Source organism: Oscarella lobularis, chromosome 3, assembly GCF_947507565.1.
Source record: "Oscarella lobularis chromosome 3, ooOscLobu1.1, whole genome shotgun sequence".
Lineage (NCBI taxonomy): Eukaryota > Metazoa > Porifera > Homoscleromorpha > Homosclerophorida > Oscarellidae > Oscarella > Oscarella lobularis.
Genome location: NC_089177.1, coordinates 602,687 through 630,654, shown reverse-complemented (window position 1 = coordinate 630,654; position 27,968 = coordinate 602,687). Strand labels below are relative to the sequence as shown.

At 46.5% G+C, this 27,968-nt stretch overlaps 8 protein-coding genes and 1 long non-coding RNA gene across 13 annotated transcripts; 6 read left to right on the top strand and 3 right to left on the bottom strand.

Annotated features, from left to right (window-relative positions):
• The first annotated feature begins 38 nt into the window (after positions 1–38).
• LOC136185198 (sideroflexin-2-like) lies at positions 39–1,507 on the top strand. The gene is made up of 10 exons (XM_065972277.1): positions 39–215; positions 268–438; positions 492–590; positions 637–712; positions 762–847; positions 897–957; positions 1,011–1,077; positions 1,125–1,224; positions 1,276–1,323; positions 1,375–1,507. The coding sequence occupies exons 1-10, from the start codon at positions 55–57 to the stop codon at positions 1,469–1,471; spliced, it is 966 nt and encodes a 321-aa protein (XP_065828349.1). The 5' UTR covers positions 39–54; the 3' UTR covers positions 1,472–1,507.
• Positions 1,508–4,261: 2,754 nt separating this feature from the next.
• LOC136185208 (uncharacterized) lies at positions 4,262–5,725 on the top strand. Its single transcript, XR_010669500.1, has 2 exons — positions 4,262–5,602; positions 5,669–5,725. It is a non-coding gene; the product is annotated as an uncharacterized lncRNA (long non-coding RNA).
• On the bottom strand, positions 5,640–6,728 carry LOC136185203 (uncharacterized). The gene is made up of 6 exons (XM_065972283.1): positions 6,658–6,728; positions 6,476–6,602; positions 6,332–6,412; positions 6,016–6,111; positions 5,895–5,960; positions 5,640–5,836 (listed from the first exon to the last, which is right to left on the bottom strand). Exons 1-6 carry the CDS (start codon positions 6,698–6,700, stop codon positions 5,800–5,802), a joined length of 450 nt encoding a protein of 149 aa, XP_065828355.1. The 5' UTR covers positions 6,701–6,728; the 3' UTR covers positions 5,640–5,799.
• A 27-nt stretch (positions 6,729–6,755) lies between these two features.
• LOC136185172 (trichohyalin-like) lies at positions 6,756–15,386 on the top strand. Of its 2 annotated transcripts, XM_065972245.1 has the most exons (43): positions 6,756–7,617; positions 7,810–8,019; positions 8,082–8,201; positions 8,259–8,405; positions 8,466–8,567; positions 8,674–8,748; positions 8,802–8,867; positions 8,918–9,127; positions 9,183–9,266; positions 9,319–9,387; positions 9,443–9,523; positions 9,572–9,625; positions 9,685–9,747; positions 9,797–9,838; positions 9,888–9,962; positions 10,017–10,052; positions 10,117–10,263; positions 10,325–10,387; positions 10,438–10,509; positions 10,559–10,627; positions 10,683–10,718; positions 10,776–10,847; positions 10,906–10,968; positions 11,019–11,096; positions 11,149–11,256; positions 11,320–12,075; positions 12,124–12,204; positions 12,260–12,310; positions 12,363–12,511; positions 12,567–12,678; positions 12,741–12,938; positions 12,989–13,349; positions 13,410–13,492; positions 13,545–13,662; positions 13,708–13,868; positions 13,919–13,972; positions 14,044–14,298; positions 14,346–14,480; positions 14,529–14,666; positions 14,726–14,820; positions 14,873–15,007; positions 15,065–15,194; positions 15,271–15,386. In XM_065972245.1, the coding sequence occupies exons 1-42, from the start codon at positions 6,988–6,990 to the stop codon at positions 15,180–15,182; spliced, it is 5,772 nt and encodes a 1,923-aa protein (XP_065828317.1). In that variant the 5' UTR covers positions 6,756–6,987; the 3' UTR covers positions 15,183–15,194; positions 15,271–15,386. The 2 variants fall into 2 exon arrangements, with proteins under 2 accessions (XP_065828317.1, XP_065828316.1); XM_065972244.1 differs by having other exon boundaries at positions 15,065–15,386.
• LOC136185200 (uncharacterized) lies at positions 15,208–17,142 on the bottom strand. The gene is made up of 3 exons (XM_065972280.1): positions 16,591–17,142; positions 15,834–16,513; positions 15,208–15,784 (listed from the first exon to the last, which is right to left on the bottom strand). Exons 1-3 carry the CDS (start codon positions 16,606–16,608, stop codon positions 15,559–15,561), a joined length of 924 nt encoding a protein of 307 aa, XP_065828352.1. The 5' UTR covers positions 16,609–17,142; the 3' UTR covers positions 15,208–15,558.
• Positions 16,625–18,671, top strand: LOC136185192 (phosphatidylinositol 4-kinase type 2-beta-like). Its single transcript, XM_065972272.1, has 9 exons — positions 16,625–16,731; positions 16,792–17,137; positions 17,248–17,583; positions 17,661–17,814; positions 17,868–17,959; positions 18,009–18,114; positions 18,167–18,300; positions 18,347–18,406; positions 18,460–18,671. Exons 2-9 carry the CDS (start codon positions 16,832–16,834, stop codon positions 18,604–18,606), a joined length of 1,335 nt encoding a protein of 444 aa, XP_065828344.1. The 5' UTR covers positions 16,625–16,731; positions 16,792–16,831; the 3' UTR covers positions 18,607–18,671.
• LOC136185191 (serine/threonine-protein phosphatase 2A 55 kDa regulatory subunit B beta isoform-like) lies at positions 18,671–22,146 on the top strand. 3 transcript variants are annotated; one of them, XM_065972271.1, is made up of 10 exons: positions 18,671–18,819; positions 18,892–18,957; positions 19,058–19,155; positions 19,253–19,415; positions 19,481–19,774; positions 19,827–19,991; positions 20,054–20,315; positions 20,462–21,165; positions 21,229–21,333; positions 21,496–22,146. In XM_065972271.1, exons 1-8 carry the CDS (start codon positions 18,813–18,815, stop codon positions 20,748–20,750), a joined length of 1,344 nt encoding a protein of 447 aa, XP_065828343.1. In that variant the 5' UTR covers positions 18,671–18,812; the 3' UTR covers positions 20,751–21,165; positions 21,229–21,333; positions 21,496–22,146. The 3 variants fall into 3 exon arrangements, with proteins under 3 accessions (XP_065828343.1, XP_065828342.1, XP_065828341.1); XM_065972270.1 differs by having other exon boundaries at positions 21,456–22,146; XM_065972269.1 differs by lacking the exon at positions 21,496–22,146 and having other exon boundaries at positions 21,229–21,430.
• LOC136185188 (T-complex protein 1 subunit eta-like) lies at positions 21,390–23,778 on the bottom strand. The gene is made up of 11 exons (XM_065972265.1): positions 23,713–23,778; positions 23,486–23,639; positions 23,327–23,433; positions 23,145–23,270; positions 23,035–23,087; positions 22,807–22,978; positions 22,584–22,748; positions 22,394–22,527; positions 22,183–22,335; positions 21,763–22,103; positions 21,390–21,704 (listed from the first exon to the last, which is right to left on the bottom strand). The coding sequence occupies exons 1-11, from the start codon at positions 23,722–23,724 to the stop codon at positions 21,499–21,501; spliced, it is 1,623 nt and encodes a 540-aa protein (XP_065828337.1). The 5' UTR covers positions 23,725–23,778; the 3' UTR covers positions 21,390–21,498.
• On the top strand, positions 23,492–27,949 carry LOC136185181 (uncharacterized). Of its 2 annotated transcripts, XM_065972259.1 has the most exons (26): positions 23,492–23,768; positions 23,830–24,040; positions 24,111–24,203; positions 24,266–24,362; positions 24,417–24,461; positions 24,520–24,680; positions 24,731–24,859; positions 24,916–25,002; positions 25,058–25,174; positions 25,228–25,374; positions 25,424–25,500; positions 25,554–25,731; positions 25,787–25,927; positions 25,986–26,171; positions 26,226–26,297; positions 26,359–26,439; positions 26,492–26,514; positions 26,563–26,702; positions 26,751–26,814; positions 26,869–26,960; positions 27,012–27,139; positions 27,186–27,270; positions 27,324–27,389; positions 27,446–27,595; positions 27,647–27,750; positions 27,802–27,949. In XM_065972259.1, exons 2-26 carry the CDS (start codon positions 23,912–23,914, stop codon positions 27,841–27,843), a joined length of 2,634 nt encoding a protein of 877 aa, XP_065828331.1. In that variant the 5' UTR covers positions 23,492–23,768; positions 23,830–23,911; the 3' UTR covers positions 27,844–27,949. The 2 variants fall into 2 exon arrangements, with proteins under 2 accessions (XP_065828331.1, XP_065828330.1); XM_065972258.1 differs by having other exon boundaries at positions 23,492–24,040.
• Positions 27,950–27,968: the final 19 nt, after the last annotated feature.

Below are 27,968 nucleotides of genomic sequence, written 5' to 3'. Positions count from 1 at the left end.
ACACACTTAGGGGTTGTTTTATACGGGGTCTGCGAGCAGTAAGCGTTTTCTGAAATGACTTCCGCGTCGTCTCGGATCGACTTGGATCAACCCCGATGGGATCAGCGACAGTTCGGAGGTCGACTACGACACTTTGCTGATGTTACCGACATGCGAACGCTGTTTGCGAGCACCGAAAGGCTCGAAAAAGCGGCGAAACTCGTTCAGCAATACAAGTAGTCTGGATCCGGACACAGTGGGAATTTGGGGCCTCACAGCGATCTTTAGACAGGGAATCGAACCTTCAGGAACGACTAAGAACCATCTTTGGGCTGCCAAAAAGTTGTACGACTCCGCTTTTCATCCGGACACCGGCGAAAAACAGGTTCTGATTGGGAGAATGTCCTTTCAAGTTCCTGGTGGAATGCTCATCACTGGAGGCATGCTTGCCTTTTACAAGTCCGTCTAAGAGAGGAAATAAGTTGTCAAGTGCCCTTTAGTTCTCTTTTTAGATCGACTCCACAGGTCATCTTGTGGCAGTTTATTAATCAGTCTTTTAATGCTGTTGTAAACTATACCAATCGAAATGCCAAATCATCCATAACGAATAAGTCTGGTTAGCAATTTGAATTTTTGACGCTCAATGATTCTCCTTAGGCAAATTGCTATGGCTTATGTATCTGCTACTACGACAGCCACGGCAGCTGCACTTGGATTCAAATATGTTGTTCGGGTACATTTGTGTGTGAACTTACATTATCTCTCTTACGTTTTCCTTATAGTCTGCTCCGACTATTTTTCAACGATGGGTTCCTTTTGCTGCTGTTGCTCTTGCCAACTGCATCAACATTCCTATGATGAGACAGCAGTAAGTAGAAATAGTTTTTCTTATAATCGATGACACTGTGTGTGGGTAGAGAGGTGATGGAAGGCATAACTGTGACAACAGAAGACGGAGAGCCATTGGGAAAATCGAAAGTGGCGAGAAACTGAAAATGGCACATGTGCTTAATGTATCTATCGATTTTCAGAAAGCCACTAGAAAAGCTGTTGCCCAGGTTTGCTTTTCGCGAATATCAATGGCATTTCCTGGAATGAGTATGTGTACCGGGTATCTCGGCCTCTTTCTAAATGCTTTGATTTAGCTCTCATACCCGTTATAATGGAGTATCTTGAAAGGAAGCCCTTTTTCAGCGTACGACCGTGGCTATCTATGCCTATTCAAACGTCATTATGCGGAGTCTTGTAATCTGAAAATGAGATCAATTTAATCTAAGTATAAGATTAATTTTTTAGCCTGACGTTTATGGTGCCTCTTTGCTGCGCAATTTTTCCTCAACAATGGTAAGTTACGTTGTAGTATTTCCGCTATTGAGACTATGCAATACTACACAGCTCTATGTCCGTTGAAAAATTGGAACCTGAGCTAAGAGACGCTCTCAAAGCGCGAGCTAACAAGATAGACTATGTGTTTTTCAACAAAGGTCTCTAATTGTTTAGTCAATAAATTTGTACGTTCATACACTCATCCAGTCACGTGCTTTGTTTTTCCGACTGATGTCCGCCGACACTGACAGGCAAAGTCGATTCTAAAAGCAGTATACTCTCTATATTGTGATATTTACAGTGTCCGTCTTGCCGTCGCCTTTCTCGGTGGCACTCTATCGGCCCTCTTCTCCAACTCTCCGCTCAGTTTCGGCTATTTTGTCAAGCCCGTCGAGAAAGCGTGTCCTTCGTGGAGCGGCTCGATCACGACAATCGGCTTCGCCTCTCAATTCGTCGCCTACGCACTCCTCTCTCCTTTCGTCTCGTATCGCATCGAACGTGGCAATCTACGCGCGTGGACCGTCGTTCAGCTTCTGCTCGTTTCTCTCGGCTTTCTCGTCGCCGGACTGTCCGCGAGCGCGTGCGAATTGCACGCTCTCGTGACTCAAATCGCCTACGCTCTCGCGCTCTTCGTCGTGGCATGTGGCGGTCTCGTGGCAACGTTTGTCGTGACGTTCATCCTACTACGCGCTGGACGACGAAGCGGATTGGCGTCGAGCTATTGGGGATTTGTCGGCGGCGTGGGCGTTATCCTTCTCAATCAGATTATTCTCTTTGAGCAGAAGTACCTGAACGCGGGCAAAATGCACATATCGACCCTATTCTTTTCTATCGGTCTCATCTCCGTACTTCCCATGGCACTTTCCCTACCCTGTATTGTTGTTAGTCGGAAGGCGCCGTCTTCGACTACTTCAGCGCCGCCGGCAGCGTCTATGACACGACTCGAAATCATGAAAACGTGGCAATTCTACGTCTTCGTCATTGTTCGTACGGGCACGCTTCTGCCCGCTTGGGGCCTCTTAGCTCGCCAGCAAGACTTCCTTGTAGCTGTATGGAAAGGGACATCAGGCAATGCCATACAAACGCTTGCCCTCATTGCTTCACTCGTTTATTTGATCAGTCGTTTCACCTGGCTTATGTCCGACTTTTTAACAATCAAAGGGGCGTGGATATTGTCGCTGACTTTACAGGCTATCTCTTTGGCATTTTCTCCTTTTTTGATTCAGTCTTCAGCATCCTATGCACCCTACTTGGGCATGTTAGCCTTCTGCATTATCAACTTCGGATTTCCCGTTGGAAAGAGCCTAACATCAGCAATGTGTTCATTCATTTATGGTCCGAACAATTTGGGTTTAGTGTGGGGCTTGCAGCTGATGTTCACTTTCATTCCCGGCGTGGGTGGTTCTCTTATTATGGAGAAACTGTATCAGGCGTCCGGTGGTCACTTCACCGTTTATCTCTACGTTTGTGCAGGAATATTAACAGTCTCTTTCCTTCTATGCCTAATCCTCAAACCTGTTACTACCGTGCAGGATAAAAACGAGGACAAAGACGAGCAATCACGTCTACTTGATAGTTCTGCGAGACGACGTGAGGCGTTTTTTAGTTCTGTTGAGGCTTTTTAGTTGAGTTATGCAGCATGTGTTTTAATTTTGGTTGGTCACCCGGGCGGTACAGCATGAATATTTGAAGGAATTAATCTCACTTAACCCGAAATTTATTTTCTGTATCTGCTTCTATTCTAGATATGTCAATCACAGTCACGACGAAAAAATTAGTTTATGTACTGACGGTGTAGCGATGGCCAATAAATATGCTGCAAAAGAAGGGATAAACTAGAGAATGATGGCCTGGTGTTGGCCATCATGAATAGCCTCCCACCGCTTACAGTACGCGAGCGTCTTATTAGATAATGTGACGTCATAAAATTTCAGGGTATTATATATTCACGCTGTTGTACATGTATCACAGACCTGCAGCTCAGTCCTACACACATACTCTATGTACATACATAGGACTCATGTTTAGGATCCTACTTAGGCGTTCTCTGATAGTGGTTTGAAGTTTATTGTCTGCGTAGGTAAGCTTAGGTATGTGTACGGAAGTGTGTACGGGTCATATTTCCTGTTACCCGTGTACACGCGTACATACCCACGCACATACTGTACATGAGTGGATACTTTTGATTGTGACGTCAGAGCGTGACAATCAAAACTGTCGTTTCGGTTTCTCAGCGCATTTATAAAAATAGCACAGATCAATTGGAAGCAGGGGTTTCTACGCATTTTTTCCGTTTATGAAAGAAAAAACGCTTTATTCGCGCCGTAAATCGCCTTTTTCGGGTCACCGTTTTGGGCCCTATGTCACGCATGCGCTTTACAAAGTAGGGGCTTTTCTTATGTGACGTCACAATCACAATAACCGAACAGACAACCGGATGGCCAACCGGACACCCCAACGGCCGGACGGCCACCCCAACGGACCCCAACCGGACAGACATACACTTCCGGCCCTAAGATCAGATCACGTTTGAGAGAGCCTCGCCGTTATACGGGCTCGCAAACTGCGTTTGCCACCCCGTACAACTGCGTGGTCGGCTCATTAAAAATCAAAAACGATGAACGGTTTACATCGATTAGCATTTCAAAGGTAAAAAGTGCGGAAAATAATACAGAGTGAATAAAATTTTTGCGAATAACCGAGCGAGCCTTTAGTCTCGCGCATGATTGAACGTTTTTTGCTGCGTGAAGCGAGACGCAACTAAATAATTTGGCGGCAGGTAGAGAAAAGCCTTCCGGAGCTACTACTTTTTGTAGGGATACGAAAAAGTCAACCAAATTTAAACTACGGGCTTTAAACACACACTACCACGTGATTCCCATTTATGCTGATAAGCACTGTACACTCATCCAGTCACGTGCTTTGTTTTTCCGACTGATGTCCGCCGACACTGACAGGCAAAGTCGATTCTAAAAGCAGTATACTCTCTATTATGATATTTACAGTGTCCGTCTTGCCGTCGCCTTTCTCGGTGGCACTCTATCGGCCCTCTTCTCCAACTCTCCGCTCAGTTTCGGCTATTTTGTCAAGCCCGTCGAGAAAGCGTGTCCTTCGTGGAGCGACTCGATCACGACAATCGGCTTCGCCTCTCAATTCGTCGCCTACGCACTCCTCTCTCCTTTCGTCTCGTATCGCATCGAACGTGGCAATCTACGCGCGTGGACCGTCGTTCAGCTTCTGCTCATTTCTCTCGGCTTTCTCGTCGCCGGACTGTCCGCGAGCGCGTGCGAATTGCACGCTCTCGTGACTCAAATCGCCTACGCTCTCGCATTCTTCGTCGTGGCATGTGGCAGTATCGTAGCAACGTTTGTCGTGACGTTCATCCTACTACGCGCTGGACGACGAAGCGGATTGGCGTCGAGCTATTGGGGATTTGTCAGCGGCGTGGGCGTTCTCCTTCTCAATCAGATTATTCTCTTTGAGCAGAAGTACCTGAACGCGGGCAAAATGCACATATCGACCCTATTCTTTTCTATCGGTCTCATCTCCGTACTTCCCATGGCACTTTCCCTACCCTGTATTGTTGTTAGTCGGAAGGCGCCGTCTTCGACTACTTCAGCGCCGCCGGCAGCGTCTATGACAAGACTCGAAATCATGAAAACGTGGCAATTCTACGTCTTCGTCGTTGTTCGTATTGGCACGCTTCTGCCCGCTTGGGGCCTCTTAGCTCGCCAGCAAGACTTCCTTGAAGCTGTATGGAAAGGGACATCAGGCAATGTCATACAAACGCTTGCCCTCATTGCTTCACTCGCTTATTTGATCGGTCGTTTTACCTGGCTTATGTCTGACTTCTTAACAATCAAAGGGGCGTGGATATTGTCGCTGACTTTACAGGCTATCTCTTTGGCATTTTCTCCTTTTTTGATTCAGTCTTCAGCATCCTATGCACCCTACTTGGGCATGTTAGCCTTCTGCATTATCAACTTTGGATTTCCTGTTGGAAAGAGCCTAACATCAGCGATGTGTTCATTCATTTATGGTCCGAACAATTTGGGTTTAGTGTGGGGCTTGCAGCTGATGTTCACTTTCATTCCCGGCGTGGGTGGTTCTCTTATTATGGAGAAACTGTATCAGGCGTCCGGTGGTCACTTCACCGTTTATCTCTACGTTTGTGCAGGAATATCAACAGTCGCTTTCCTTTTATGTCTAACGCTCAAACCTGTCACTACCGTGCAGGATAAAAACGAGGAGGACAAAAGCGAGCAATCACGTCTACTTGATAGTTCTGCGAAACAACGTGAGGCGTTTTTTAGTTCTGTTGAGTCTTTTTAGTTGAGTTATGCAGCATGTGTTTTAATTTTAGGACCTTGGTTTGGTCACCCGGGCGGTACAGCATGAAAATTCGAAGGAATCGATCTCACTTAACCCGAAATTATTTTCTGTATCTGCTTCTATTCTAGATATGTCAATCACAGTCACAACGAAAAAATTAGTTTATGTACTGACGGTGTAGCGATGGCCAATAAATATGCTGCAAAAGAAGACGACAATGAGTCGACAGTTCAAAAAGAAGGATGTTCATAACGTACCCGATAACGAAAGAAATCAAGTGGCTGCATATAAGAACAGGAAGAGCGGGAACCAACAGGTCAATACTAAGAAACGAAACTCGTTATTCAGCTGCCACCAAAGGTGTGCATCAGTCAATACTTTCTGAAGCACCATGTTCCTCTTAGACTAAATCGATATCGTCCGACAACACGCGACTCTTTCTTTTTCTGTGCAGCATCCCAGTCTCCAATTTGCCTGACCAGAAAAAAAAAGAAAGTCAGACCAATTTTGGGAATTGAGAATAATAGTCATGTTTTAGATGCGCCACTCTATTAAAAGTACACGTGGTCAGAAGTATCGAGATCTGGTTTCAATCATTATTATCCGCCCCACCCCCCATTGGTTGTATGGCATCCCTGATGGCATGATGTTCTAACTGTACTATCCCAGGGTACTATCCGGCCCCGCACCGCACATTGTTTCCTCTTCAGTCATCCATTTGGCCAAGGTTTGCTCGCCGACGTCCCTGTCCTCCGGCTCTGACGTCGCCGGCGTACTGAGGCACGAACATAATTGCATCCAAGATGAAAGAACGACGGCGCAATTTTTTTCTGCCCACCTCGCACTTTGTTCGCTTCCATTCACGTCTACTGCTGCTTCGGCGAGCATTACTTGCACGTTCTCGTCGCCGTTTCTCTGCCCGGAAGGAGCCTCGCCCTGTTCTACGGCGACGTTCACCCACGAATCTGCCGCGATAAAGCTTTGAGAAGTGTTTGAACTTTGTCTCGGTGCAATGCGAACCGTTCACGAGCCCGTTTCCGTTGTCTGCGTCACTTTCTTCCATTTTTTTCGATTCGCACCTACGGGACTTGACTCGCATTCGTTTCCTTCTACGGGACGCCAAAGTAGGCGGTGTCCGGAAGAGAAGAAGGCCTCGCAGTAACCACCCCGCCGCGCAGGATCGAGCAAGACGACGGTAAACAAACCCCCATTTCGACCTTCGCCGATCGCCCAAGGAATCTCGCAACTCGAAAAGTAAACGAAATCGAGGCCGAGCTAACGCGATAGACACTCAATTTGTCGACTAACGCCTCTCGCGCCGCCGGCAAACGTCAGAATCAGCGCGACATAATGGAAAACGGTCGCGCTTCGCCGCGGCAAAAACCCCGATCCCCCGCGCAATTGCGCGGCGGAACGAACGACGATCATCTGCGTCGACGAATCGCCGAACTGAAGAAGGAGCTCGAAAGCGAACGTCGTCAGAGCAAACAGGCGCATCGCGAAAAAGTGGCCGGCATAAAAGCGGCGCGCGACGAGGAAAAGTCGCGCGCCGCCGCCGATCGCGAGGAGCTTCTCGCCCGATTGACGAAAGAGCGAAAAGAAGAGCTCAAGGCGACGCGGGAGGAGATGGAACGGCGTCGCGACGCCGAATTGGTTCTCTATCAACGTCAGCACGAGGAGAAACTCGAACGACTTCGTAAGCGATTCGACGCGGAGAAAAGCGATTTGGAGACGCGAATGCGCGACATCGTTTACGGCGAGGCGAGACGCGAGATCGGAGCCGAGTTCGAGGCGGAGCGAAAGAAGTTGATGCGGGAGGTGTTCGAGTTGAATCGGGCGAAAAGCGAGGCGGAAAAACGCGCGACGGTCGCCGTCGGAAGCGATCGCGAAAAGGCGGAGAAACTTCGGCGCGCCGACGCCGAGAGAGAGGACGAAATACAGCGATTGACGCGTGACGCTCGAATGGAAAATCGAAAACAGGTACGAGTCTCTGTGTTTTTTTTGAAAAAAAATTGTCCCAATATTTGGATGTTTGTATTTTATTAACCAAAAATTAGTCTAATACAATTAATTAATTAAAAACCGGTGTGTTATTAAATTGACTGTACAGTCTTTCTGATCTCAAAGAGAAAAATATATATATATTTATTTATTTATTTATCTCTACCTTAGATGGAAGAGTTGCGGTCGAAGGAGCGACTTCTTCATCAGAAAGAGCAGGAGTTGGGTCAGGTAAAGAGAAACATGGCAGTGCTGAAAATGGAGAACGAGAAGCTGGCCGAGAAATTGAAGCGAACCCAAGAAGCCGAGTCGTGGCAGAAAATGAGTCCAAGAGCGCCGTTGCCTGGCATAGGAGACGCAAGCTTTGATGCTACAAGCCCTGTGAGCGCGCATCGGGGATCCTAGAATGCCGGGTGGGAAATTTTTCTCTGATTTTTTTTCAGCGTTTGAAGCAGTATGACGATGACGAAAAGAAGCGCATTGCTCGTAATGCCGAGCTGAGTCTTCTGTCTCGACGTCTCGAAGAGAAGAACACTGCCCTCGCCAAAGAGAATGCAGATTTAGTTAGCCGAGCGTGTTCGTGTGGTTTTTTGCTCATTTTTACTGTCTCTTCTCTTCAGCAAACGGAGCTCGACAAGGCGAAGAAGATGAAAGATCCGCTGGAGACAAAATGTGACAAATTGATGAAAAAGAACAACGTCTTATCTGCAGCGGTGAGAGACAAGGATAGACAACTAAAAGAAACAACCGAAGAAAATAGTCAGTTGGTGAGACAAACGCGTCAGTACAGTACAGAGTCCTTGATCTCAGCATTGTTCTGACTATAGAAAGAGGCTAAAGCTTCACTTGAGCAAAGCGTTGAAAAATTGGAGAAGAGTGCACATAAACGACCTGGAAACAGAGCAGAGAAGCTGGCTGCTTATTACAAAGTAAGTAGTACTGTACTTTGATAGAAGACTTGAATAGCTGATGCCTAAGGAACCAATAGAAAAAGGGCTGTTTACATAGTTCACTAAAGAGTCTTTTTATATACAGAACGAAATGGAATTGCGAGCACAAGAAGTCGAAGAAAGAAACCGAGTCATTGCTAAATTAAAAGAAAAGAACGTCGTAAGTCGAACGAAAAGACGATGTTCGTTTTAGGCGATTTGCCGTGTGTTTAGAATCTTAGGCAGAGGTTGGAAGTTCTCAAATCGTCGCGAAAATCGTTGATGAAGGAGAGAGAGGAGGTCAGAGAAATACCAGTAAAATAATGTTTGTACGCTATCAAATTATATAGAAATTGACGAGTCCCGGTCCGGCTAACCGGTCGTGGGACGAGGAATCGGTGAGCACGCTTCACGACGATCTCGATCAAGCCGTATTCGACAAAGACGAGATGGAGACGAAATATAAGGAATTGATGCGCGAGTGGCTGAAGGCCCAGCGCTCGTACGCCCAATTGCAACACAAACTTGCCACTTCCGTCGATATCGAAAGGGAAAAAATGGTTCGGAAGAGGCGAAGGTTACGTACTTCGTCGTCTCGTTACCCCGGGCGTTTAGATGCAAGAGCAGATGCGCGGAGAGTTGGATACCGCAGAGCGCATGATCGAAACGTTGAAGAAAGACAGACTAAAGGAAAAAGACGTAAGAAGAAAAATGGCTAGCAAAGCGATGATCTATTCTTTCTCCTTCGAAGGCGGAAGAGGAGGCTCGTTCAAAGGAAAGGGACGAATACGAAGAAAAGATTAAAAGTCTTACTGATCAGGCATTAAAAGAAAATGTTGTAGTGTTCTACTTCTTACGTTTGTGGTGTTCCGTAGTTGTATCAGGCCGAGGAACAGTTGCAGAAGGCTGAAGAAAGCCTGCTAGAGTCTAATAAGTCGTTGCATGAAGAACTGCAGGTCGACGTGCAATTAGTAACGAAACATCTTCTGAATGATTTTTCGCAGTCTGTCAACTCGAGTTTTGGCGAGAAGGAACAGGAGCTGGAGCAATTGCGAGAAGTCAGAGTCAATTCTAGTCTAAACTAAATATTTGTTATGGGGTCCGTTTTTTGACGCAGCAATGCAAGAATGTAGAAGAAGAACTTTGGAAAGAAAGAAGGGCGAGAGAAGAAGCCGTGAAAGTAGAGAGAGAAGAACAAAGGAACTTCGTCCTTTAACTATATTATGTAGGGCCTTGCCGAAGCGTCTGAGTCGTTCAAAGAAAAGGCCAAGGTAGAACATGAAGAACTAGCCTCGCATAGTAAAGAAATCGCTTTTCAAGTTGTTTGACGCGAAAGAGCAGGAGGCCGACGCGCAGATTAATGAACTCAATTCTCAGCTAGCCCAACGTCGAGAGGCAAGATCCGGTTTTCTCTCCTACCGAATCGTACGTGCATGGTTCTGTTCTTAGAGCGCTCAAGAGGAAATTGTTGCTCTAAAATTGAAGGTGAATTGCGCAGATGAGTAAAAAATGCAGTCCTATCTACGTACCGGTTTTTTAATTAATCAAGATTGAGACCGTGGAGAGAGAAAGAGACGAAGCGAATCGCAGCCATGCTCTTCGAATTGCAGATTTAGAAAAAAGTCTCGGTGAAATTGCCAAGACAAAGGACGACGGCGAGCGAGAACAAGATGAAAGTCTAAGAAGTTTAAGAGCAGTACTTCACATATACCCTGCGGTTTCTGTTGGCATGGATAATTAATTCTCCATGCAATTAGAAACTTGACCGCGTTTCTGCGCAACTTGAAAGCGAGAAGCAAAGAGGAGACGGGGCCGTAGAGGTAAAAAAGCATCTAGCAACAATCTACAGTATTTCAAAACATTTTTTCAGAGACTAAAAGAGATGGAGAGTGAGAGCGTCGATTTGAAGTTGCAGGCAGAAAGAAGCGCCGAAACGTCAAAGGTACGTAAAATCTTTCAGCTGAAATTGTCCAATGCATTCTTTTTTGAAGCTTCTTGCCTTGGCCGAGCAAAAAAATAATAAACTCGAAGGGGATCTGGAGTGTTTAGAAAGCCAACTTGTATGTGGAATTAATTTTCTTTTTGAGTATCCTTGACCTAGTTTTTCTGAATTAGGCTGAGCAGGTTCTTCAGCTGGAAGAATCGAAAGTGGTAAAATCATGTTCTTATTGGCTGCCATTCATTCATTACTCAGTCTCTATTTGTCAGCATAATGAAGTCCTTGGCATTGAAGCTAAATTGAGGGAAGAGATCAAAGTGCTACAGGAAAAAGTCAATGCCGTATGGTTTCTAAAAGAAAGACGCGACCTGTTGTTGTTGTATGTTTTTGTGCATGTAGATGGCCGCGCCGACCGAGCCACTTCAAACTGTCCAACTGTCGTTTTTGCGAGTGCAAGAGGAGGCACGTCGTCCGCGTTTATACGTTTGAGTAGATTTTACGAATTCTTTCAGGAATTGGCTGACGAGGATTTAAACGAGCATCAGCTCGTCATCAGGGAACGAATCAGGGAGCTTGAAAGCATTATAAAAGTGAGGAATTGCTATTCCATTGATTTTTTAGAAACTATAATGCATATCCTAGGGCACGAAATTTGAACTCATCGAAGAAGAGGCGTCTCGGATAATGACGCTCAAAAATCAAGATTCGGAACTGAAATTTGCCGAAGAGAAACACAAGGAAGCGGAAGAAGTAAAGAAATGCGTTACCTACAGTATGTAGTTTTAGGGGGATCATTGTCTGTTCTTTTCTCAGAGTCTCGGTAAATTGCTCGATGAGCAGATGGCCTTTTCTGGCGAAGACGACCCTGACGGGCCTCCCTTACCCAAAACGAAGCCGCCGACAATACTGGAAAACGACGAAACCGATTCCGGCTTGGAAAAGAATGAACGGATTCGTCAACGAATCAGAGAGGAGATGAGAGACGACTTGGAAGCGGAATTCGAAGAGAGAGCATCTGAACGCGTTGAAGAAAGAGTGATGGAGCAACTGGAGGAACGACTCGAGGTGGAAATGAAGAAGAGAATTGAAAGAGAAGAGACGACGATGCGGGACGAATTGAAAGCAGAATTTGAAGAGAGAGTATCTGAACGCGTCGAAGAAAGAGTGAGGGAGCAAATCGAGGAACGACTGGAGGTGGAAATGAAGAAGAGGATTGAAGGAGAGGAGACGATGACGAGGAAACGGCTAGAAGTCGAAATTGAGGAGAAAGTGTCTGAACGGGTGAAAAAAGAAGTTAGGAAAGATCTAGAAGAAACTCTGCGTAAAGAAGCGAAAAGAGACGAGGCAGAGATGAAGCGCAGGCTGGAGATGGAATTTGAGATGAAGGTCGATGAAAGGGTGCGAGAAGAAATGAAGCAAAGACAATCCGAAAACGTATCAGATACCGTCGCGGCAGTTGAGAGAAAGGCGAAAGAAAAGATTGAATTGACGACGGAAGCTGCTCGCGAGGAATGCCAACGAGAGATCAAGAAACGGGTTAAAATGGAAGAAAGCTTTTCAATATTGCAAGTACGTTGCCCCCTTTTTATAACTTGACGTCGTCTTATTGTGTTTTAGGCTCGTTATGCTCGCCTTGAAAATGAACTATCAGAGCAGTCACAACTGAAAGAAAGAAGCCCGCCGCCGCTTGAAAACGAGGTTAGGCAGCTGCTGTTTGTCTTTTGCGGTGGACGTAGTACCGATTCTTGGTCAGGAACGAAAGCGTTTGGAGGCGCTCTTGAGGAAAAGCAACGCCAGCGTCAAGGTAAAAAAGAATACATACGTTTTTACTCCGAGAGAGAGACTTGTCCGTTAAGGGTCATCAGTTGGAAATGACGAGACTTCAAAAGGAGCGAGACGAAGTGACTAAAAGGAACGTTCTCCTGACAGAGCAGGTGAAAGAGGGGAACTTGGCGATAGAAGCGGCTCAAAGGCTTCGAAACGAAGTCGAAGATACGGAAATGAGGTAAGGACACCGTCACACTGTCGCAACGCAGAGCCGCTGCAGTCGTATTCTACAGACGGGCTCAAGAGCTCGAACAATACGAGGCGAGCACGCAGATGCACGCAGAAGAAGTGAGACGAGAGCGATTGATACGAATGGAGTCTGAGCAACGCCTCGGTCCACTGAAGGCAAAGCCTCTCGCTTTTAAAATAGTCGGGGCGATTAAGGACTCCTCTTCTTGTCTGTGTAGAATGAGAACACGTTACTGCAACGCAAATGTCAAGCGAAAGACGAAATTATCGCCGATTTGAATAAGCAATTGGGTAAATTGAAAAAAGCGTTGACGGGCAGTCTGCTGGAGGATCTCAGCATGATGGACGCCGAACGGCCGACGAGTCAGCCTAACCGACTCAAGCTTCCACCGCATTCTCAACTATACGGTTCAATGGTGAGCAAAATCTCTTTTTGACGTCAAATAGTTGGATTTTCTTCTTTTAGGATATCGACGAAGCTTTACGCACCATTGATGCGGCGGAAAAAGAGACATCGGCGGCGGCAGCTCGCTCTTCTTCCTCTAGGGCTGCTCGTCCTCTCTCCGCGTCCGCGGCGATGGGCCGTCAACGATATAGCGGAAGCGTGTCCTCCGGTCGTTTGTCGCGTGGCGCCACGCGCAGTCGAAGTGGCGCTCCGTCGTCGTTTTTGGACGACAAGCGAATGTTTGTCGTCTTGTTTGATTATGATCCCAACAGCTTGTGCACGACGAAACAGCCGGAGTTGGAGCTGACCGTCAACGCAGGCGACGTGATTGCCGTGACCGGGGATATGGATGACAACGGGCTTTATCTCGCCGAATTCGAAGGCAGACGACGAATATTTAGCCGAGACTGATTGGAGAAGGAAACGTTGTTTTGTTTTACAGGTAATCGAGGCCTGGTCCCGGCGAATTTTGTTGAGGAAATCGATATATTGGATCCCATGTGCAAATCAAGGCTCGTTAGTGAGGTGAGACCAAGGCTGAAATATTTCGCTTATCTCCTTATGCAGATGTGGTTAGATGAGCACTCCTGATCCAGCGGCACTCCCATCTCTATCAGCAGCTGAGAGTCGTCATCACGCCGTTGATTTGGCCGACTGGAATGGAGATCTTCCCTACGATCAAGAAGAATCCGAGAGTATGGAGAAAAATCTTATGTGTTTTGCCTTATTTTCTTTTATAGACGGGACTCTTATGAGATCTCCAACACCTGAAGACGACCCTGATGCACCAGAACAGTTATGCGTGGAACGTCAACTAGACAATAGTCTCCTAGTTGCGTGGAAGCCACCCGATATCACTCCGCTGGGAAAGAACAGTGGAACTGTGGTAGCAGGCTATAAGGTACATAGTAGACGATTATTGGAAGCAGACAAACATGCAATTATTTGCAGGTATTAGTTGATGGAAAAGAACACCAGTTGATCATCGGTGCTGAGCAGAGCAAGGTGAGAAAACGAACTAAGACCCAACACTCTTAGAAACTCCATCGTACAATTAATTCTTATCTTTCTCTTAGGCGCTGCTAGAGGATTTTGACGTCAGTGTCCCAAGACGCATTACCCTTCAAACCGTTGGCCGCAATGGCCGCCTATCCGCCGGCGTCAGCATGACGTTCAGCGGCGCCAGTCCGTCGTCAGTCTCTTCGTCGCAGCATCCGCAGCAACAGCAACAAGATCGCGGCTTTATGAACGGACCTCACGGTGGAGACGACCTCCAGTCGCTGGGTGGCTCTGTGACGACATTCGACGATGCAATAGAACCGTTTGGGCTGGTAAAAGAAAACTAAGTGCTACAAAGACCGAATAACAGTCGATTTAGTACGTTGCTGTTTATGACTACGATCCGTACACTATGTCACCTAATCCTGACCCGGAAGCGGAATTGGCTTTCAAAGAAGGCGATCTTATTAAAGTTTTTGGTGACGAAAACGACGACGGTTTCTTCAACGCCAAGGCAAGTGTCAAGAAATTCGAAAAAATGTAATATTGACATTCTATTCAGTTGAATGGGAAAGAGGGTTTGATTCCGTCAAATTTTGTTGAACAAGTTTCGAGTCCCAGTAGAACGCATCCACCGATGCCTAATATGTTTAGTTCTAGTACTATTGCATCGAGTGTTGTTCCTGAACTCGCGGAAGAAGTGGGTCAACTAGAATGAGAGAGAATGTTGTCGTACACTCGTGACTCTCGTATTTGTAGAGCGATTTTGCGAGACCGCGTGACGAAGTACTCAATGATAACGAAGACGAAGGGGAAGATTACGTTGACTCTGATCCCCAGTCCGAAATTTCGAGGTCTGAAAGAAGGCCGTTCCGATTTTATACGCTTACCTTTCAAATAATTCAGTGACGCCGCTACAAACGCGAAGTCGCGTTTCCCACGGAAGCTATCGTCTATTGTTGCCACGACGTCAAGCACTGCAACCAATGGTGTTTCAAGAAACGAAAGGGTCTCGTTTCCTGACGACGAATCCGACCCGGGGTAAGTTTTGGGAAGGGGTTAATTCATCGTTCTGACTAGACCGCGTTTCGTTTGCAGTTTCTCTTCTGAAGAAGGAAAGCCGAAGCGCAAACGCGGCGACATGATTTCTAGAGGTCGAAAGTTTTTCAAAAAGATCTCATCGCTTCGACGCAACAAAAAGGCGGATAATTCCTGAGAAGAGTCATCGGTAAAGTGCACCAGAGTATTACGTCCGAATGAGTCTAACGTTTTTTTTATCACTGGCCTTTTACCGATTACTGCAGTAGCGAGAAGCTTTCCCCAGTCTTTCACGAGTTTTCTGTGCAACTAAACATTACTAGTGGTTTTATGCTAGAGCCAATTTCTTCTGAAATTTCAAAATTGAACTTAGGCACAAGAATCGTTTCGCACTAAACTTAGCGACGGAGTAGGGGGAGAGCCTTTATTTTGGTAAATAGTTCTTAGAGTCCAATACTGATTAGTGACGACTTGCCAGCTTTTTCAACCTTTCACGAGTTTTCTATTCAAAGAAGTGTAATACACCAGCCTTTTAGTTTCTACACTCAAACCTCTCAAATTTGGGCAGGTGGGAAGTTACCAAATAAAGGGCTATGGGTATTAGAGAGTGAGCGCTGGGAGTTACTTTTAGATATGACGTCTGGTGCCCGGAATTTGAGAAGTTCAAGTGTATTTCCTACCCTGCCGTAGATCATCGCTTTGATGCGATTCGTGACGCAGGCTGCTTGACGCTTCTCTCTCTGCTTCTTGGCCTGCACTTCGTGCAAACCTTCATATATCCTGGTAAGTAAATATAAGGCCACCGCGGCATTTTTACACAAAGGATTACTTTTTAGAATGTTGAATTGCTTCTTGTCTTGTTATTGGTTTCTTTGCAGATTTCTTCTCTACAGTCACAAAGCTTGGAATTTTTGTCCTTCGAATATCTTTGTTCTTTGGTTTTGCTACTACTACTGGCTTTGCTGCTGCTGCAGCAGCACAAGATGTCTCCTTTCTTTCCTGTTTTCTTCGTTGCACAGCGGCCTGGCGTGCCCTGACGCTCTCCGGAAACGACGGCTTGTGAAATAGCAAAGCTTCCTGCAGAGTCAACGGCTGCAGCGGAGGTTTCTGACGGTGCCTTTGAGAACGAGCGAAGTCAACATCCACTAAGGGTCCGTTTTTCTGTTTTCGTCTAGATTTCGACATTTTCCCGTGTTCCGCAGCGTTTTCAAGCGATACGGCGCGAAGTCGACGCCACAATTCGTCCAACGAAACGGGCGGGCTTTTCGATTTGGAGACGTCACGCCCACGACTTTCAAAACTTCCGTTATTAGTCGCCGTTCGACGACGACGGCTCGTTTGAGTTTGAACGCCCCGCGTTTCCATTGGTAATAGATACTCTCTTGGAAGCGAGACAAGAGAGTGTTCAGACGAAAGCGATGATCCCTCGTCGGACGACGGAGCCTCGGGGAAAAGGCAGCGAGGAGTTGAGGCGCCGTTTTCTTTCCGTTTCAAGGGATACCACTCACCCTAGTGAAAAATTGATAAGGGAAAGCAACATTACGCTCATTTATGATATAACGACGTTGCTTCCATCAGGTACATACCGTCGATAGTTCCTGCATAGCCAGTGGGAGCCGTTATGCATACGGGGCATTGAGCGCGTATGCAACGTGACTCCCTTAGCAAAGAGCTTGCCGTGTACAACTGAATGAAAACTGATCCAAACACTAAAACAATTTTCCGACGTAAGTTATTATTTTTTTGCTGTAATCCTATCTATTCTGGGTTCTTTTGGTTTCGAACAGGCTTCCTCTGATTCTCTAGCACGCTAAGTGTCGTCGTCCCATGACTGATGCGCACTTGTCCGCCTCGTCGTCAGTCGAATCCACGGCTCCCGAAAGCGAACCGGAGATGGTAGAACCGTCCGAACAGCGACCACTTCTAGCAAACGAGCCGAGAGGGCGCCTGATCTCGCCGCGCGATCGCACGATATCGGGAAGTTCGACCGACGGCGCGTGCAATCATTTTCCCGATGACGAACCGTTCGCGTCGATCGTTCAAGCTGCCGAAATGGCAATCGAAAGCGAGATCTACCCGGAAATCATCAGCCAAGGCTCGAGCGGATCTTACTTCGTCAAAGACACCGAAAAAGTGCGTACGGGATCTAAGTCCATGAAAAAAACGTTTATCCCCTGCTGGGGAGTGGGCGGGTTCGAAACGTTAATTAAATGTGTTGTCACGTGAGGCGCTGCTCTCTGTAGAAAACTATTGGCGTATTTAAACCTCAAAACGAAGAGCCGTATGCGCGAATGAATCCCAAGTGGACGAAGTGGCTTCAGAAGAAACTGTGTCCGTGCGCTTTCGGACGCGGATGCTTGCCGTCGAACATGGGCTATCTGTCCGAAGCGGGTGCAAGTCTCGTCAACGATCGATTGGAACTTGACGTTGTGCCCAAGACGAAGGTCGTCCACCTTGCGTCGCAGAGTTTCAACTATTCGGCGTTGGATCGGGCGGCGGCGAAAACGAAGCAGCAAGTCATTTCCAAGTTTCCTGCGACCAAATTGGGAAAGAAGTTAAGAGCTGGACTGCCTCCAAAGGTAAATAAATAGATAAATAAATAAATTCTAGGATAGTGTGATAGTAGACGGGTGGTCTTTCTCTTTCTATTATGCAGAAGGGTTCGTTTCAGCTTTATGTGGAGGGGTTCAAAGACGCTTCTTATCATTTGAACAAATTTGAAGTGTCACCTCTGCCGGAATCTGTTGCTCACAAGTTTCAGCTTCAATTTGAGAAGCTTGTCGTTCTTGATTACATAATTAGAAATACAGGTAAGATTGGTCAGACTGTGATGCGAGGGCAAGCAGATAAAAGATTTTCATAGACAGAGGAAACGATAATTGGCTAATTAAATACGATCACACCGAAGTTCTTGACTCAAAATCCAAATCAAAAGAGGCCGCTGGAATAGATGACGTAAGAGAATAGAGATCAGGCAAAGACCCTGCCTCAATCATCATTTCAGAGTGGGAGCGGTGACTGGGCATTAGTAGAACACGGAGACATTAAGGTAGCCGCTATTGATAACGGCCTAGCGTTCCCATTTAAACATCCGGACGAATGGAGAACATGTAAACAGTTCACATTCATTTACGTAGTGCTTATTAAAGTGAAATTGTATAGATCCGTATCACTGGGCTTGGCTTTCATGGGCAAGCAAGCCGTTTTCAGATGAAACGGTTGACCTAGTTCTACCAAGAATTTCTGATGCGGACTTTGTAAGTAGTCTTGTTGACGACCTTTTTCATCTTTTTAAGGTAAGACGATTCTGTACGTTTTGGTTGCACAAACGCTTCTTTTTAGACCGATAAGAATTATACTACTTCTGTGTTTGAGAAGCAAATGGGTGTCATGCGTGGTCAGGTAATTTTAGATTGGTTCTGACTAGGTTTCGCTGTGGTATTGATTTCTTGCAGATACTGAATTTGGAAAGGGCTTTGAGAGATCGCCTTTCGCCTCTGAAATTGGTGCAACTGCCACTCATCACGATTCAATCAAAACAAAGGCACAAATCGTTTATACAGGCCATTCATTTGAGAAAAGCGTGCTTTACGTGCTGTTAGTCAAACAGAGCTTATTGCTGTCGTTTTTGCAGTTTGGAATTACCGATATTGGACTGGTTCCTTCGCGCATGCGCATTTGCGTCTTCCTTTGATGACATAGGTGGTGGAATCCGCCCGAATCCTACACGCAGAAGCCGATCAACGCGATCCGAGCTCCTCGAAGGAAAGCCTCCGTTGCGTTTGAGCCTATCGCTGACCAATCGCCGATGGCAGGTGCGAAATCCGCCTCCATATCGAAGCGGCGACGTCACCTCGCGCTAATCGTCTCGATTTTCGCTTTTCCAGGTGCAGGCGGCTTGCAGTGGCTTTTATCTCAGGTCAAGGGTCCGTCGGAAGAGAGCATAGCTGAAGGTAGGCTCCCACGAACCGCGAAACACAGCCCGGAGACAGGAGGGGGGAAAAAATGAAACGCGATATGAGTAAACGGTATCGGTGTGTTGTGCGTTCGCAGTCGACGTCGCGGACATCATATCGGCGATAGAGTTCAATCACGACGGCGAACTGCTCGCGACAGGCGACAAGGGTGGCCGAGTCGTCGTTTTTCAGAAGGTGAACTTTAGTCTAAGAGAGATCATAGCTTCGTTGTCCGTTTCGTAATTATGGTAATCGAATATTTTAAATTTTGAAAAAATTGTTTTGGTTCTAGGGTTCATCCGGCATACAGAGCGGCGACTATAACTTCTACAGCACGTTTCAGAGTCATGAACCGGAATTCGACTATTTGAAGAGTCTCGAAATCGAGGAAAAGATCAACAAGATTCGTTGGCTGCGACGACGAAACGCCTCCCACTTTCTCCTCACCACAAACGGTAGAATTCCAAAAGCCTCATGGCTCATCCTTCCACATTCTCTCTCTCTCTCTCTCTCTTATCAGACAAAACGGTCAAATTGTGGAAGTTGGCCGAGCGTCGAAAACGGGCGTTCGGCTTCAATTTGCGCGACGACGAGGGCCAAATAGTTGACGGCAACTCGATCGACATGCTTCTCGTGCCGCGCTATCGACTGATGGAGGACATGGTCGTTGAACCAACGTGTCGACGCGTCTTCGCTAATGCGCACGCCTATCACATCAATTCCGTATCCGTGAATAGCGACGGGGAGAATTTCATGTCTGCCGACGATTTGCGGATTAATTTGTGGAATTTAGAAGTTTCGGATCAGTGTTTTAGTAAGAAAAAGTCGTCGCGGAAATATTTTCGTTTCATTTGGTGTTTTCGTAGACATTGTGGATATCAAACCGGCTAATATGGAAGAGCTGACGGAAGTGATAACCGCCGCCGAATTTCATCCGGATAGCTGTAGCCAATTTGCGTATAGTAGCAGCAAGGGTTGCGTGCGATTGTGCGACATGCGATCCAAAGCGCTCTGCGATCAACACGCAAAAAGTAGACACAGACTCTCATTCCCTATCCCGAGTCGACGCGTTTTTTTCTTTTTTCTCAATTAGTGTTTGAGGAGCCCGAGGATCCGAGCAGCAAGTCGTTTTTCTCCGAAATCATATCGTCGATGTCCGACGTCAAGTTCAGTCACAGCGGTCGCTACATGCTGACGCGCGACTATCTGACCGTGCGCGTGTGGGACGTGAATATGGAAAAGCGGCCGGTCGAGACGTACGCGGTGCACGATCATTTGCGCACGAAACTGTGCGCGCTCTACGAAAACGATTGGATCTTCGACAAGTTCGAATGCGCGTGGAGCGGTCGAGACACGTAAGTATGATAGTCCCGTAACGCAAGGATTTTTTTTGAGTGGGGGGTCGGCGAAAAAAAATATTTAGGGAGCGTCTCCTTAGGGGGGGTGTTTACTTTAGAAATATGTACAGTACAAGAGAGGGGACCCTGTGATTTCTTTTTAGGCACATTCTTAGCGGTAGCTATCACAATTTGTTTCGGATATTTGATCGTGCCACGAAAAGCGATGTGACTTTGGAGGCGGCGAGGGATGTTGCGAAGCCTGGGCAGGTGGTTGCTGCGAAAAAAGTGGTTAGTGGTGGCGGGGGCGGGGGAAAGAGAAAAAAGAATGAAGTGAATGCCGATAGTATGGATTTTAATAAGAAAATATTACATCCGGCTTGGCATCCGGAGAGAAACATAATTGCGTTGGCTGCTACAAATAATTTGTATTTGTTTCAAGCCAGACTATGATAGATAGTAGATGTGATGAAAAGTCGGGGGCGGGACGGGTGAGCGACGTAAATGTGTTGTATTAAATAACCTCGTACAGTTTTTTTGAAATTTGCATTTTGATGGGATAAATGCGCAGAATCTTTTTCTGTTAGCGTGCGTTCGCCGATTTACATCGTGTCTTTTCGAGCGAAATATGGCGACTACCGACGCTCAGACGAAGGAAAAGAAGCCCGATGATCCTTTTAAAGAGTTCTATTGGATGGAAAACGTCGAAGACTACGACAAAGAGTGCGAAAAGGAGCTCGAAGAGGAGGAGGAAATGGTAGAAGAGCTCGAAGAGATGCTCGACGAAGAGGAAAGCATTCGTCAGGCTGAAATAACGAAAGCGCTGCAGAAGGAAGTGCCGTCCGCTTCGAACGATGATCAAACGGAGGTAAGGGGGCCCCCAAAAACGACGTCATGTCATACGTAGAACGTTTGACACGTCTTTTCTCAGACTAATTCGAGTGACACTCCGTCACCGCCGTCTGAGTCTGATGGAAAAGAACAGTAACGTGATAAAAAAAAGGCGTCTTACCGATTGTTTTCTCCCCCCTGCAAAGTACGTTTGGTTTGGGCTCTTTAGTATAGAGGCTTGTAGTAGAACGCATGCACCTGTAAGTGTAGAATTTAGTCTGATCCTTTCACTCTTTGATTAACCATTCTCAACTACGACGCGACTAGTCGGTACAAGGCAAAGCAGACGACATGCAACAATTTCTAGAGTCTACAACTGCGGTGCTCCTGGAGCATTCTGAGGCTCTGTGGCCGACTTGGGATTTCGCACGGTTTCATCAACCGACAAAATAATGCACGCCGCCTCTGATGCGGCAATGAGAGCATTCGATTTCACAATAGCGGGCTCCCAAACGAACGCATCGTAATTATTGGCCACGTCCTCATTGACAATGTCAACGCCAAACCAAACCCCGCCTAATATAAGAAAAAAATTCAAAAAAAAGTGAAAGCGATTATTAATTAAATCCCAAACCTTCCGCGTGTTTCTTTCTGAGCTTGTTTAGAATTCCGATCGAATCGAAGCCGGCGTTATCGCACAGCTGTCGGGGAATCACTTCCAGCGCCTTCGCGTACGCCGATATGAGAAGCTGATCTTTGCCGGCGACGCCGCGCGCGTAATCTCTCAAGTACTTGCTCAACTCCATGTCGATGGCTCCGCCGCCGGCGACGATGGCGTCGTTCTTGCGCGCTCGTCGTACGATCATGATCGCGTCGTGCAACGAACGCTCGGTCTCCTCCATGAACTGCTCGGCGCCACCGCGGAGGAGAATCGTGCACGTCTTCGCTTCGGGACACCCTTTGAATATATTGAATCTGCGAGTAAGAAAAAAAAATTGCTGATGTTATTCTTATTGTATCTCTCTCTCTCTCTCTCTCTCTCTCTCTCCCTCGCCTTTCTCCGCCTATCTGCTGCTCTTCGAACAGTTTGCACGTGCCCAGGTTTTTCTCTGTTAGAGAATTGACGGTCGTCTGTATGGAACCGCCGCACGCCTTCATTGTGCGTTTCAGATCTTCGTCGGGAACGCGTCCAGCACAGAACATGTCCCTAGAGGTGACATCACTCGCTTATAAGAGCTTCAAATTGGTCAGGGCTAGGTTTTTACCTGTCTGCAAAGTATTGAGTTGCCACGTCACCAATGGGAAGTTTGGAGAGAACAACTTTGGCTCCGCTCTTTGCTATTTTGTCTAGTTTTTCATAGAGAATCGTCCACTCTGCATCTACTATAGCTTGGTATTCCTATAAGGGATCGGCTTCTTTTTTTACATTCTTTTGAATTTACAAAGGAAGGTAACCTCGACGTTGTCAAGACGAATTTCTGCATTGTCTTTTTCTGATTTCAGTTCCAATTCGATGTTGAGCAAGGCAATTTTCGGGTCTGTGTATTTCTTTGGCTGCATTTCAAATCCGGCATATGAGAACGTTTTCTTGAAAGCAACTCCCTCAACGAGAAAAGAATCCTATAGAAAATCGAGTCAATGGTAAACGTAGTACAAATTTCTCCCCCTCCTCTCAGACCTCGAGAGCTCCTCCTTTCACTTTCTTTATTCCTATCATGCTAAGTTGAAGCTGCTCGTCGAGATGCGACACGGCTTCGACGACCATCTTCGAAAAGAATTCCTTTTGTCTGGCGACGAGTTTCGAACTCAAACTCGTTGCAGCACATTTTTCTAGAAGGCTAGTCTGCTCTCTAAAGTCCCAAAGAAGAAACTACTAGATGTTTCTTTACAAAGTATGCATCATTACGCGGGATCATCTCTCTTCACATGAACAGCTATCTCTTTAATCTTCTCTAAGGCCTACCGAGTAAGAATGCTTTAATTTCTAATTAAAATTCAAAAATATTTTTTTCTTACCAGATGAGTGGCTTTTCGAAAGCTTCTGATTATGACTTGCGGATGAATTCCCTCCTCAATGAACAGTTTCACTTCCTTCAGCATTTCTCCAGCCAAAAGAACGACTGTCGTCGTTCCGTCGCCCACCTAGCGCACGTTTACGATTTTCCACCGCGTTTTTTCACTCAGGAGCGTCGCTTCACCTCGGCGTCCTGACTTTTCGCGATGTCGACGAGCGTTTTCGCCGCCGGATGAACGACGTCGAGTAGGTTGACGATTGTCGCGCCGTCGTTTGATATCGTCGCTTTTCCTGAAGGCGAATCGATGACTTAGAGAACGATTCGTTCCAAGTTTCTGCTCGCCTTGGCCGTCGACGATGAGTTTGTCGAGACCGCGTGGACCGAGAGTCGTTCGAACGGCGTCGACGACTGCAGCGCACGCATTTATGTTGCTAAGCAGCTGCCCTTTGCCTTGGGACGTGTCCGTTCCTTCTTTTAGAAGGAGAACCTGGGGCTTCTAACAAAGAAGAAGCAATGGAAATCATTTCGATTGAAAATCGATCGAGGATGGTTGCGATTGAAGCGGATACCATGAGCATCATCTTCGCTTCGTATATCGTGTACGGGTTACAGGCAGTAGGCGCTAGTGCGCTAACTTTTTCGTTTTCTCCGGTTCTTGTTCTGAGTGAGTATTTATCGTGCCTTAGGCAATCGTACTCTTAGATCGACAGTCGAAGCCTTCGGCGCCAAAAATCGTGCAAGAGAGACGCCTTTGGGATCTCGAAACCAATGGCGTCCTCATCCGACGTGGTTCTCAAAAAGGGCCACTTGAAGAAACTTCCCATACACAGCAGGGGACTAACGAAGAAACGCCTGTTCGAACTGACCGACGACAAACTAAGCTATTACGCCGAAAAGGTGCGATAACGGCGCGCCGGCCGGATCGCTCCGGCGGCTAAACAAACAACATCTTCCTCTGTTTTGATAGAAAACCCAATCGTTGAAGAAAAACAGCATTCCGTTGGAGAGCATACTTCGCGTCGAGAAATACAAGACTTCGAAGAAAGTGCACGGATTTCTCGTAAATAGGGGGGCGAGTTATAATTAGGAGGAAGTGGAGATGACGTGCCGATGTTCGTGCAGGTAGAAGCTAAAGAAGCGGAGTCCGATCGTTACAATCTAAGAATGTTTGCTGCTTCCGATCAGGAAGCAGATGAATGGATGAAGGCTATAGAAGAGGGTAAGAGACCTAAAACGATTCAGAGACCATTTTTCTCTAGAACTAGTTATATAGCGTGCCAGAGGCGAAAGAGAGGAACGGATTCTGAAAGCAAAGCGGGTGCCTTTTTTAGTCGCTCTACGCGGGGTTCATCAGTTTCAGGTCTCGATCTTTTTAGAGTCATCTGATGTAGCTGATGGCAGCGAAGCCAAAACTGTTCAAACTGCACCTTCTCTTTCAATTGATTCTGTTCCCGAGGAATCGGCCGATAAAACGGGAGCTAAAACTCTTTCAGAGGAAAAAGAATTATTAGAGGACAGTCGTCACAGCATAGTTTCAGTGAGACGCTTACAGGCGATCGGTTGCGCAGCGTCTAATTGCTTCTCCAGCCTACCAACGAAGCAAGCGTCATATGTCTTTATTTAAAAGACGGGAATCCGGTTTCAGATGAGGAAGAAAGCGACGAAGACACGCCACTAACAGCAAAAGCCAAATCGAGGTCTCTAGGCAGACAATCGGTAAAAAGATCCCCAAGTCAGTTAGAAAAGGTGGATGGATTAATTTATTCCTTTAGAGATCCGATTCGAGACCGTACATGTTCGTGAATCCATGGGAGGAAGTGGACGCATCCGGCTATCGTCCTCTTCACAGAGCATGCCAGGTATCGACCCACGTTGCGCCTTTTCAACAGATCATATTCGATGTGTGTTATTTAGGAGGGAAATGCCGAGAAAGTTTTGGAACTTTTGGATCAAGAGGCGAGTCGCGAAGCGGTCGACACTCAGAAACGTTATCCGCCCATATTCCACGCCTATACGCACGACCACAGAAACGTAGGAATCTTTTATTGAGCGACTCGTTTTATTTTCGAAAATGAATGTGAAAGATTTTGAAACTGTTGCTGGAGAAAGGAGCGTCGGCGGACGGCGAGGAAAAGATAGGCGGAGCGACGCTGTTGCATTTCTGTGCCGAGCGAAACGACATGGAAATAGCCATGCTGTTGCTTGCTTACAATGCTGATGTGAACAAAGAGGTGACTACCATTGGCTTTCAATGTCAGGCCTACTGCATTTTATTATTAGGATTATGCCGGTAAGAGTCCACTGCACGTTGCATGTGCACACGCTTCTCTTGACTTTATCAAGTTTCTTCTCAAAAGGTCTTGCCTCTTTGATCGCTTTTTTCTCTCTCTTTTTGACCGTTTTATTTTAGAGGAGCTGCGGTGGACAAAGTAGCCAATGGGCTGACGGCATTATCTATTGCCAGTGAAAGGGGTCGTCTTGATATTGTTGAACTTCTTCTCTCGCACAAAGCCACCGTTTATGCTGACACGATATCGTCTCGTCGAAGATCGGCCTATGTAGTAGCGGTAGAAAACAAACACGAAAAAGTAACGACAGGAAAATAGAGATTAATTAATTAATACTCTAATTTTTTACTATAAGATTGCGGAGTTGCTCAAGGAGGCTCTGCCTGACACTGTTAAACCGTACAAATGCGAGAAAGCTCTCAAGGGTCATCTAGAGGCCGTCACGTCTGTAGCTGTCTCCACCACGTTGCTAGTTTCTGGGGCTGGCGACGGTCAAGTAAAGATGGGGATGCGTCTCATTAATTAGGATCATACAATAGGTTATTTGCTTTTAGGTGATTTTGTGGGATTTGGTTAGTGGAAACAGACTGCATACCTTTTCCCTACGCGATTCGGTTGTGTCACTGAGTTTCTGGGGAGACTTTTTGGCTGCCGGCACTCAGCTGACGACTGTGTTTGACCTGAAGTCGCCCGGTTGGAAACTGGAAATTGGATTGTCATCCGGAACGAAAGCTGCTGAAGTGCCTAATTCGCTTATGTCTTGATGGTACGCATTTTTCACGGGTTTCGTATAGAATCGTCCTTTGCAAATGGTCGCGTTTTCTGCGGACGGTCATTTGGCCACAGCTGACATAGACAGGAACGTGGTATGGCAGCTCTTGAGTTGGACGTGAAAGCTAAGAGAATAGCAACGCACTTCTTACGTAGGTCGAAATTTGGTCAATTGGTCCAGTTGAAGGATACTTGAGGCATCCGCTTCACACCATAGTAGCGGACAAACGACTTGGGGTAGGCAACTGAAGGCGCTCACACGGTGTTTAATTGAGACTTCTTTTTGCAGGATAGAGATGGCGTTTGTCAGAGGTGAAACTAATATCGCAAAAGTGTAACATCAGAAAGACTTCTTTTTAGTATGCAGTTTAGCCCTGATACGTCGCGAACTCTTCTTGCATTGAGCATCCAGCCGGGAAGTCGCCTTCGCCCCGTCGGAAACAACATTATAAATATAGTGGACTGGAAAACGGAACAGTCCTACTTCTGCATAGACACAGGCACACAAACATACGAAATTTTTCTCTCGTTTCAAGATTTTTCTATAGGTGTAGGTGTTGGGTCTGGGCTGATGGCAACAGACACAGCGATATCTTTCTCGCCTGATGGAAAGTAAGTCCACGGCGTAGGCACTTTGTGTTTCACGCAATAGAAGTTGCACCGAAGGTACATCGCCGTTGGCCTGAACACGGGCGAAGTTAAAATGTGGGAGGTGTATGGGCCAAAGAGATTAATTCATCATTTCGTTCTGGAAAGGGGTGAGAAATTAATCAAAATTTCATAATTTGGACTTGAATTCGATTTTTTAGGATGTGGTGTCCGAAGTCTTGCTTTCAGTTCGTTGTATGGCCACTTGGCTGCTGGCTTAGACTCCGGCGAAATTCACTTTTATTCATTTACATCAGGAGAACGTTTGTTTGTGCTGTCAGACGGGAAAGTGAGGTCGATGCTACCGGTCCTACTTTTTCTGATTCTTTATAAAGAAAGCTGCAGCGTCGTTGGCGTTTTCATCTGATGGTCGTCACCTGCTGTCAGGCTGTGAAGATCGTCTATTGAGAATTTATAAAGGTGAGAAGAACTGCGAGTGGCGATTGCTTAATAATTTTTTTGTACGTCTTTAGCTCCTATGGAACGTCCTGTCATGTCGGCGAGTCTGACAGTTGAACCTTCGCATCCACCCACTAAAGGTAGTCTCAATCGAGTGTCTATTGTCTTTTTGTGTGATTGTTTTTTGCCGGTTCAGCTCTTGACGAGAACGGGGAGCTGAGCGATTGCAGCAAGCGATTTTGGAGACGAAAGTTCTCGGAATTTGACGAAGACAACGATGGTTTTCTCAGTCTCAATGAATTTGATCGGCTCTACTGCGAATTCAAGAACGATCACATGCTTCCACGTAGGGTGCATTTTTCGCGCTCAGACTCGTCTATATGGACGTCCACTTTAGATGATTACGAGAACCTCTGCAGGAGTCGAAAAGTATCGATGGTTGACATTGATACATTGTTTAGACTGGCAGCTGATTGGCTCTGGAAGGATGGGGAGCAAATGGTTTGTACGACGCGTTTGTGCTGGTCAAGTAATATTCCACTTCCTTTCTAGTGGTTGACTTGGAAAAAGAATGGTTACTCTGAAGTTGACTAGTCCCAGGTACCAAAGTAAATTTTTTGCAGTTTTATTATTCCCGACTACTGTACCTCATCGTTTCTGTAGTACATAGATTATTTGCTATACATAGTCTGTGTTGAAAGGATGTTTCTTACTGTATC

Bases quoted from the DNA above. Each gene is read 5' to 3' on its own strand.
- LOC136185198 (XM_065972277.1), top strand. From the start codon at position 55: ATGACTTCCGCGTCGTCTCGGATCGACTTGGATCAACCCCGATGGGAT. The intron at 848-896 runs GTAAGTAGAAAT...GTGTGTGGGTAG, and splicing joins ATTCCTATGATGAGACAGCA to AGAGGTGATGGAAGGCATAA. The intron at 1,225-1,275 runs GTAATCTGAAAA...TTAATTTTTTAG, and splicing joins ACGTCATTATGCGGAGTCTT to CCTGACGTTTATGGTGCCTC.
- LOC136185203 (XM_065972283.1), bottom strand. From the start codon at position 6,700: ATGGAAGAAAGTGACGCAGACAACGGAAACGGGCTCGTGAACG. The intron at 6,413-6,475 runs GTGGGCAGAAAA...TTCGTGCCTCAG, and splicing joins GGAAGCGAACAAAGTGCGAG to TACGCCGGCGACGTCAGAGC. The intron at 5,961-6,015 runs GTATTGACTGAT...TTCGTTTCTTAG, and splicing joins GGAACATGGTGCTTCAGAAA to TATTGACCTGTTGGTTCCCG.
- LOC136185172 (XM_065972245.1), top strand. From the start codon at position 6,988: ATGGAAAACGGTCGCGCTTCGCCGCGGCAAAAACCCCGATCCCCCGCG. The intron at 9,128-9,182 runs GTTCGGAAGAGG...CCGGGCGTTTAG, and splicing joins ATATCGAAAGGGAAAAAATG to ATGCAAGAGCAGATGCGCGG. The intron at 13,493-13,544 runs GTGAGACCAAGG...AGATGTGGTTAG, and splicing joins AATCAAGGCTCGTTAGTGAG to ATGAGCACTCCTGATCCAGC.
- LOC136185200 (XM_065972280.1), bottom strand. The intron at 15,785-15,833 runs GTAATCCTTTGT...TTTACTTACCAG, and splicing joins GCAATTCAACATTCTAAAAA to GATATATGAAGGTTTGCACG.
- LOC136185192 (XM_065972272.1), top strand. From the start codon at position 16,832: ATGACTGATGCGCACTTGTCCGCCTCGTCGTCAGTCGAATCCACGGCT. The intron at 17,584-17,660 runs GTAAATAAATAG...TCTATTATGCAG, and splicing joins GAGCTGGACTGCCTCCAAAG to AAGGGTTCGTTTCAGCTTTA. The intron at 18,407-18,459 runs GTAATTTTAGAT...GATTTCTTGCAG, and splicing joins TGGGTGTCATGCGTGGTCAG to ATACTGAATTTGGAAAGGGC.
- LOC136185191 (XM_065972271.1), top strand. The intron at 19,416-19,480 runs GTAGAATTCCAA...CTCTCTTATCAG, and splicing joins CTTTCTCCTCACCACAAACG to ACAAAACGGTCAAATTGTGG. The intron at 19,992-20,053 runs GTAGACACAGAC...TTTCTCAATTAG, and splicing joins CTGCGATCAACACGCAAAAA to TGTTTGAGGAGCCCGAGGAT.
- LOC136185188 (XM_065972265.1), bottom strand. The intron at 22,749-22,806 runs GTCTGAGAGGAG...GATTTTCTATAG, and splicing joins TGAAAGGAGGAGCTCTCGAG to GATTCTTTTCTCGTTGAGGG. The intron at 22,336-22,393 runs GTAAAAACCTAG...TGTCACCTCTAG, and splicing joins ACTCAATACTTTGCAGACAG to GGACATGTTCTGTGCTGGAC.
- LOC136185181 (XM_065972259.1), top strand. From the start codon at position 23,912: ATGGCGTCCTCATCCGACGTGGTTCTCAAAAAGGGCCACTTGAAGAAA. The intron at 24,860-24,915 runs GTAAAAAGATCC...TTATTCCTTTAG, and splicing joins GGTCTCTAGGCAGACAATCG to AGATCCGATTCGAGACCGTA. The intron at 26,815-26,868 runs GTAAGTCCACGG...GTTGCACCGAAG, and splicing joins TCTTTCTCGCCTGATGGAAA to GTACATCGCCGTTGGCCTGA.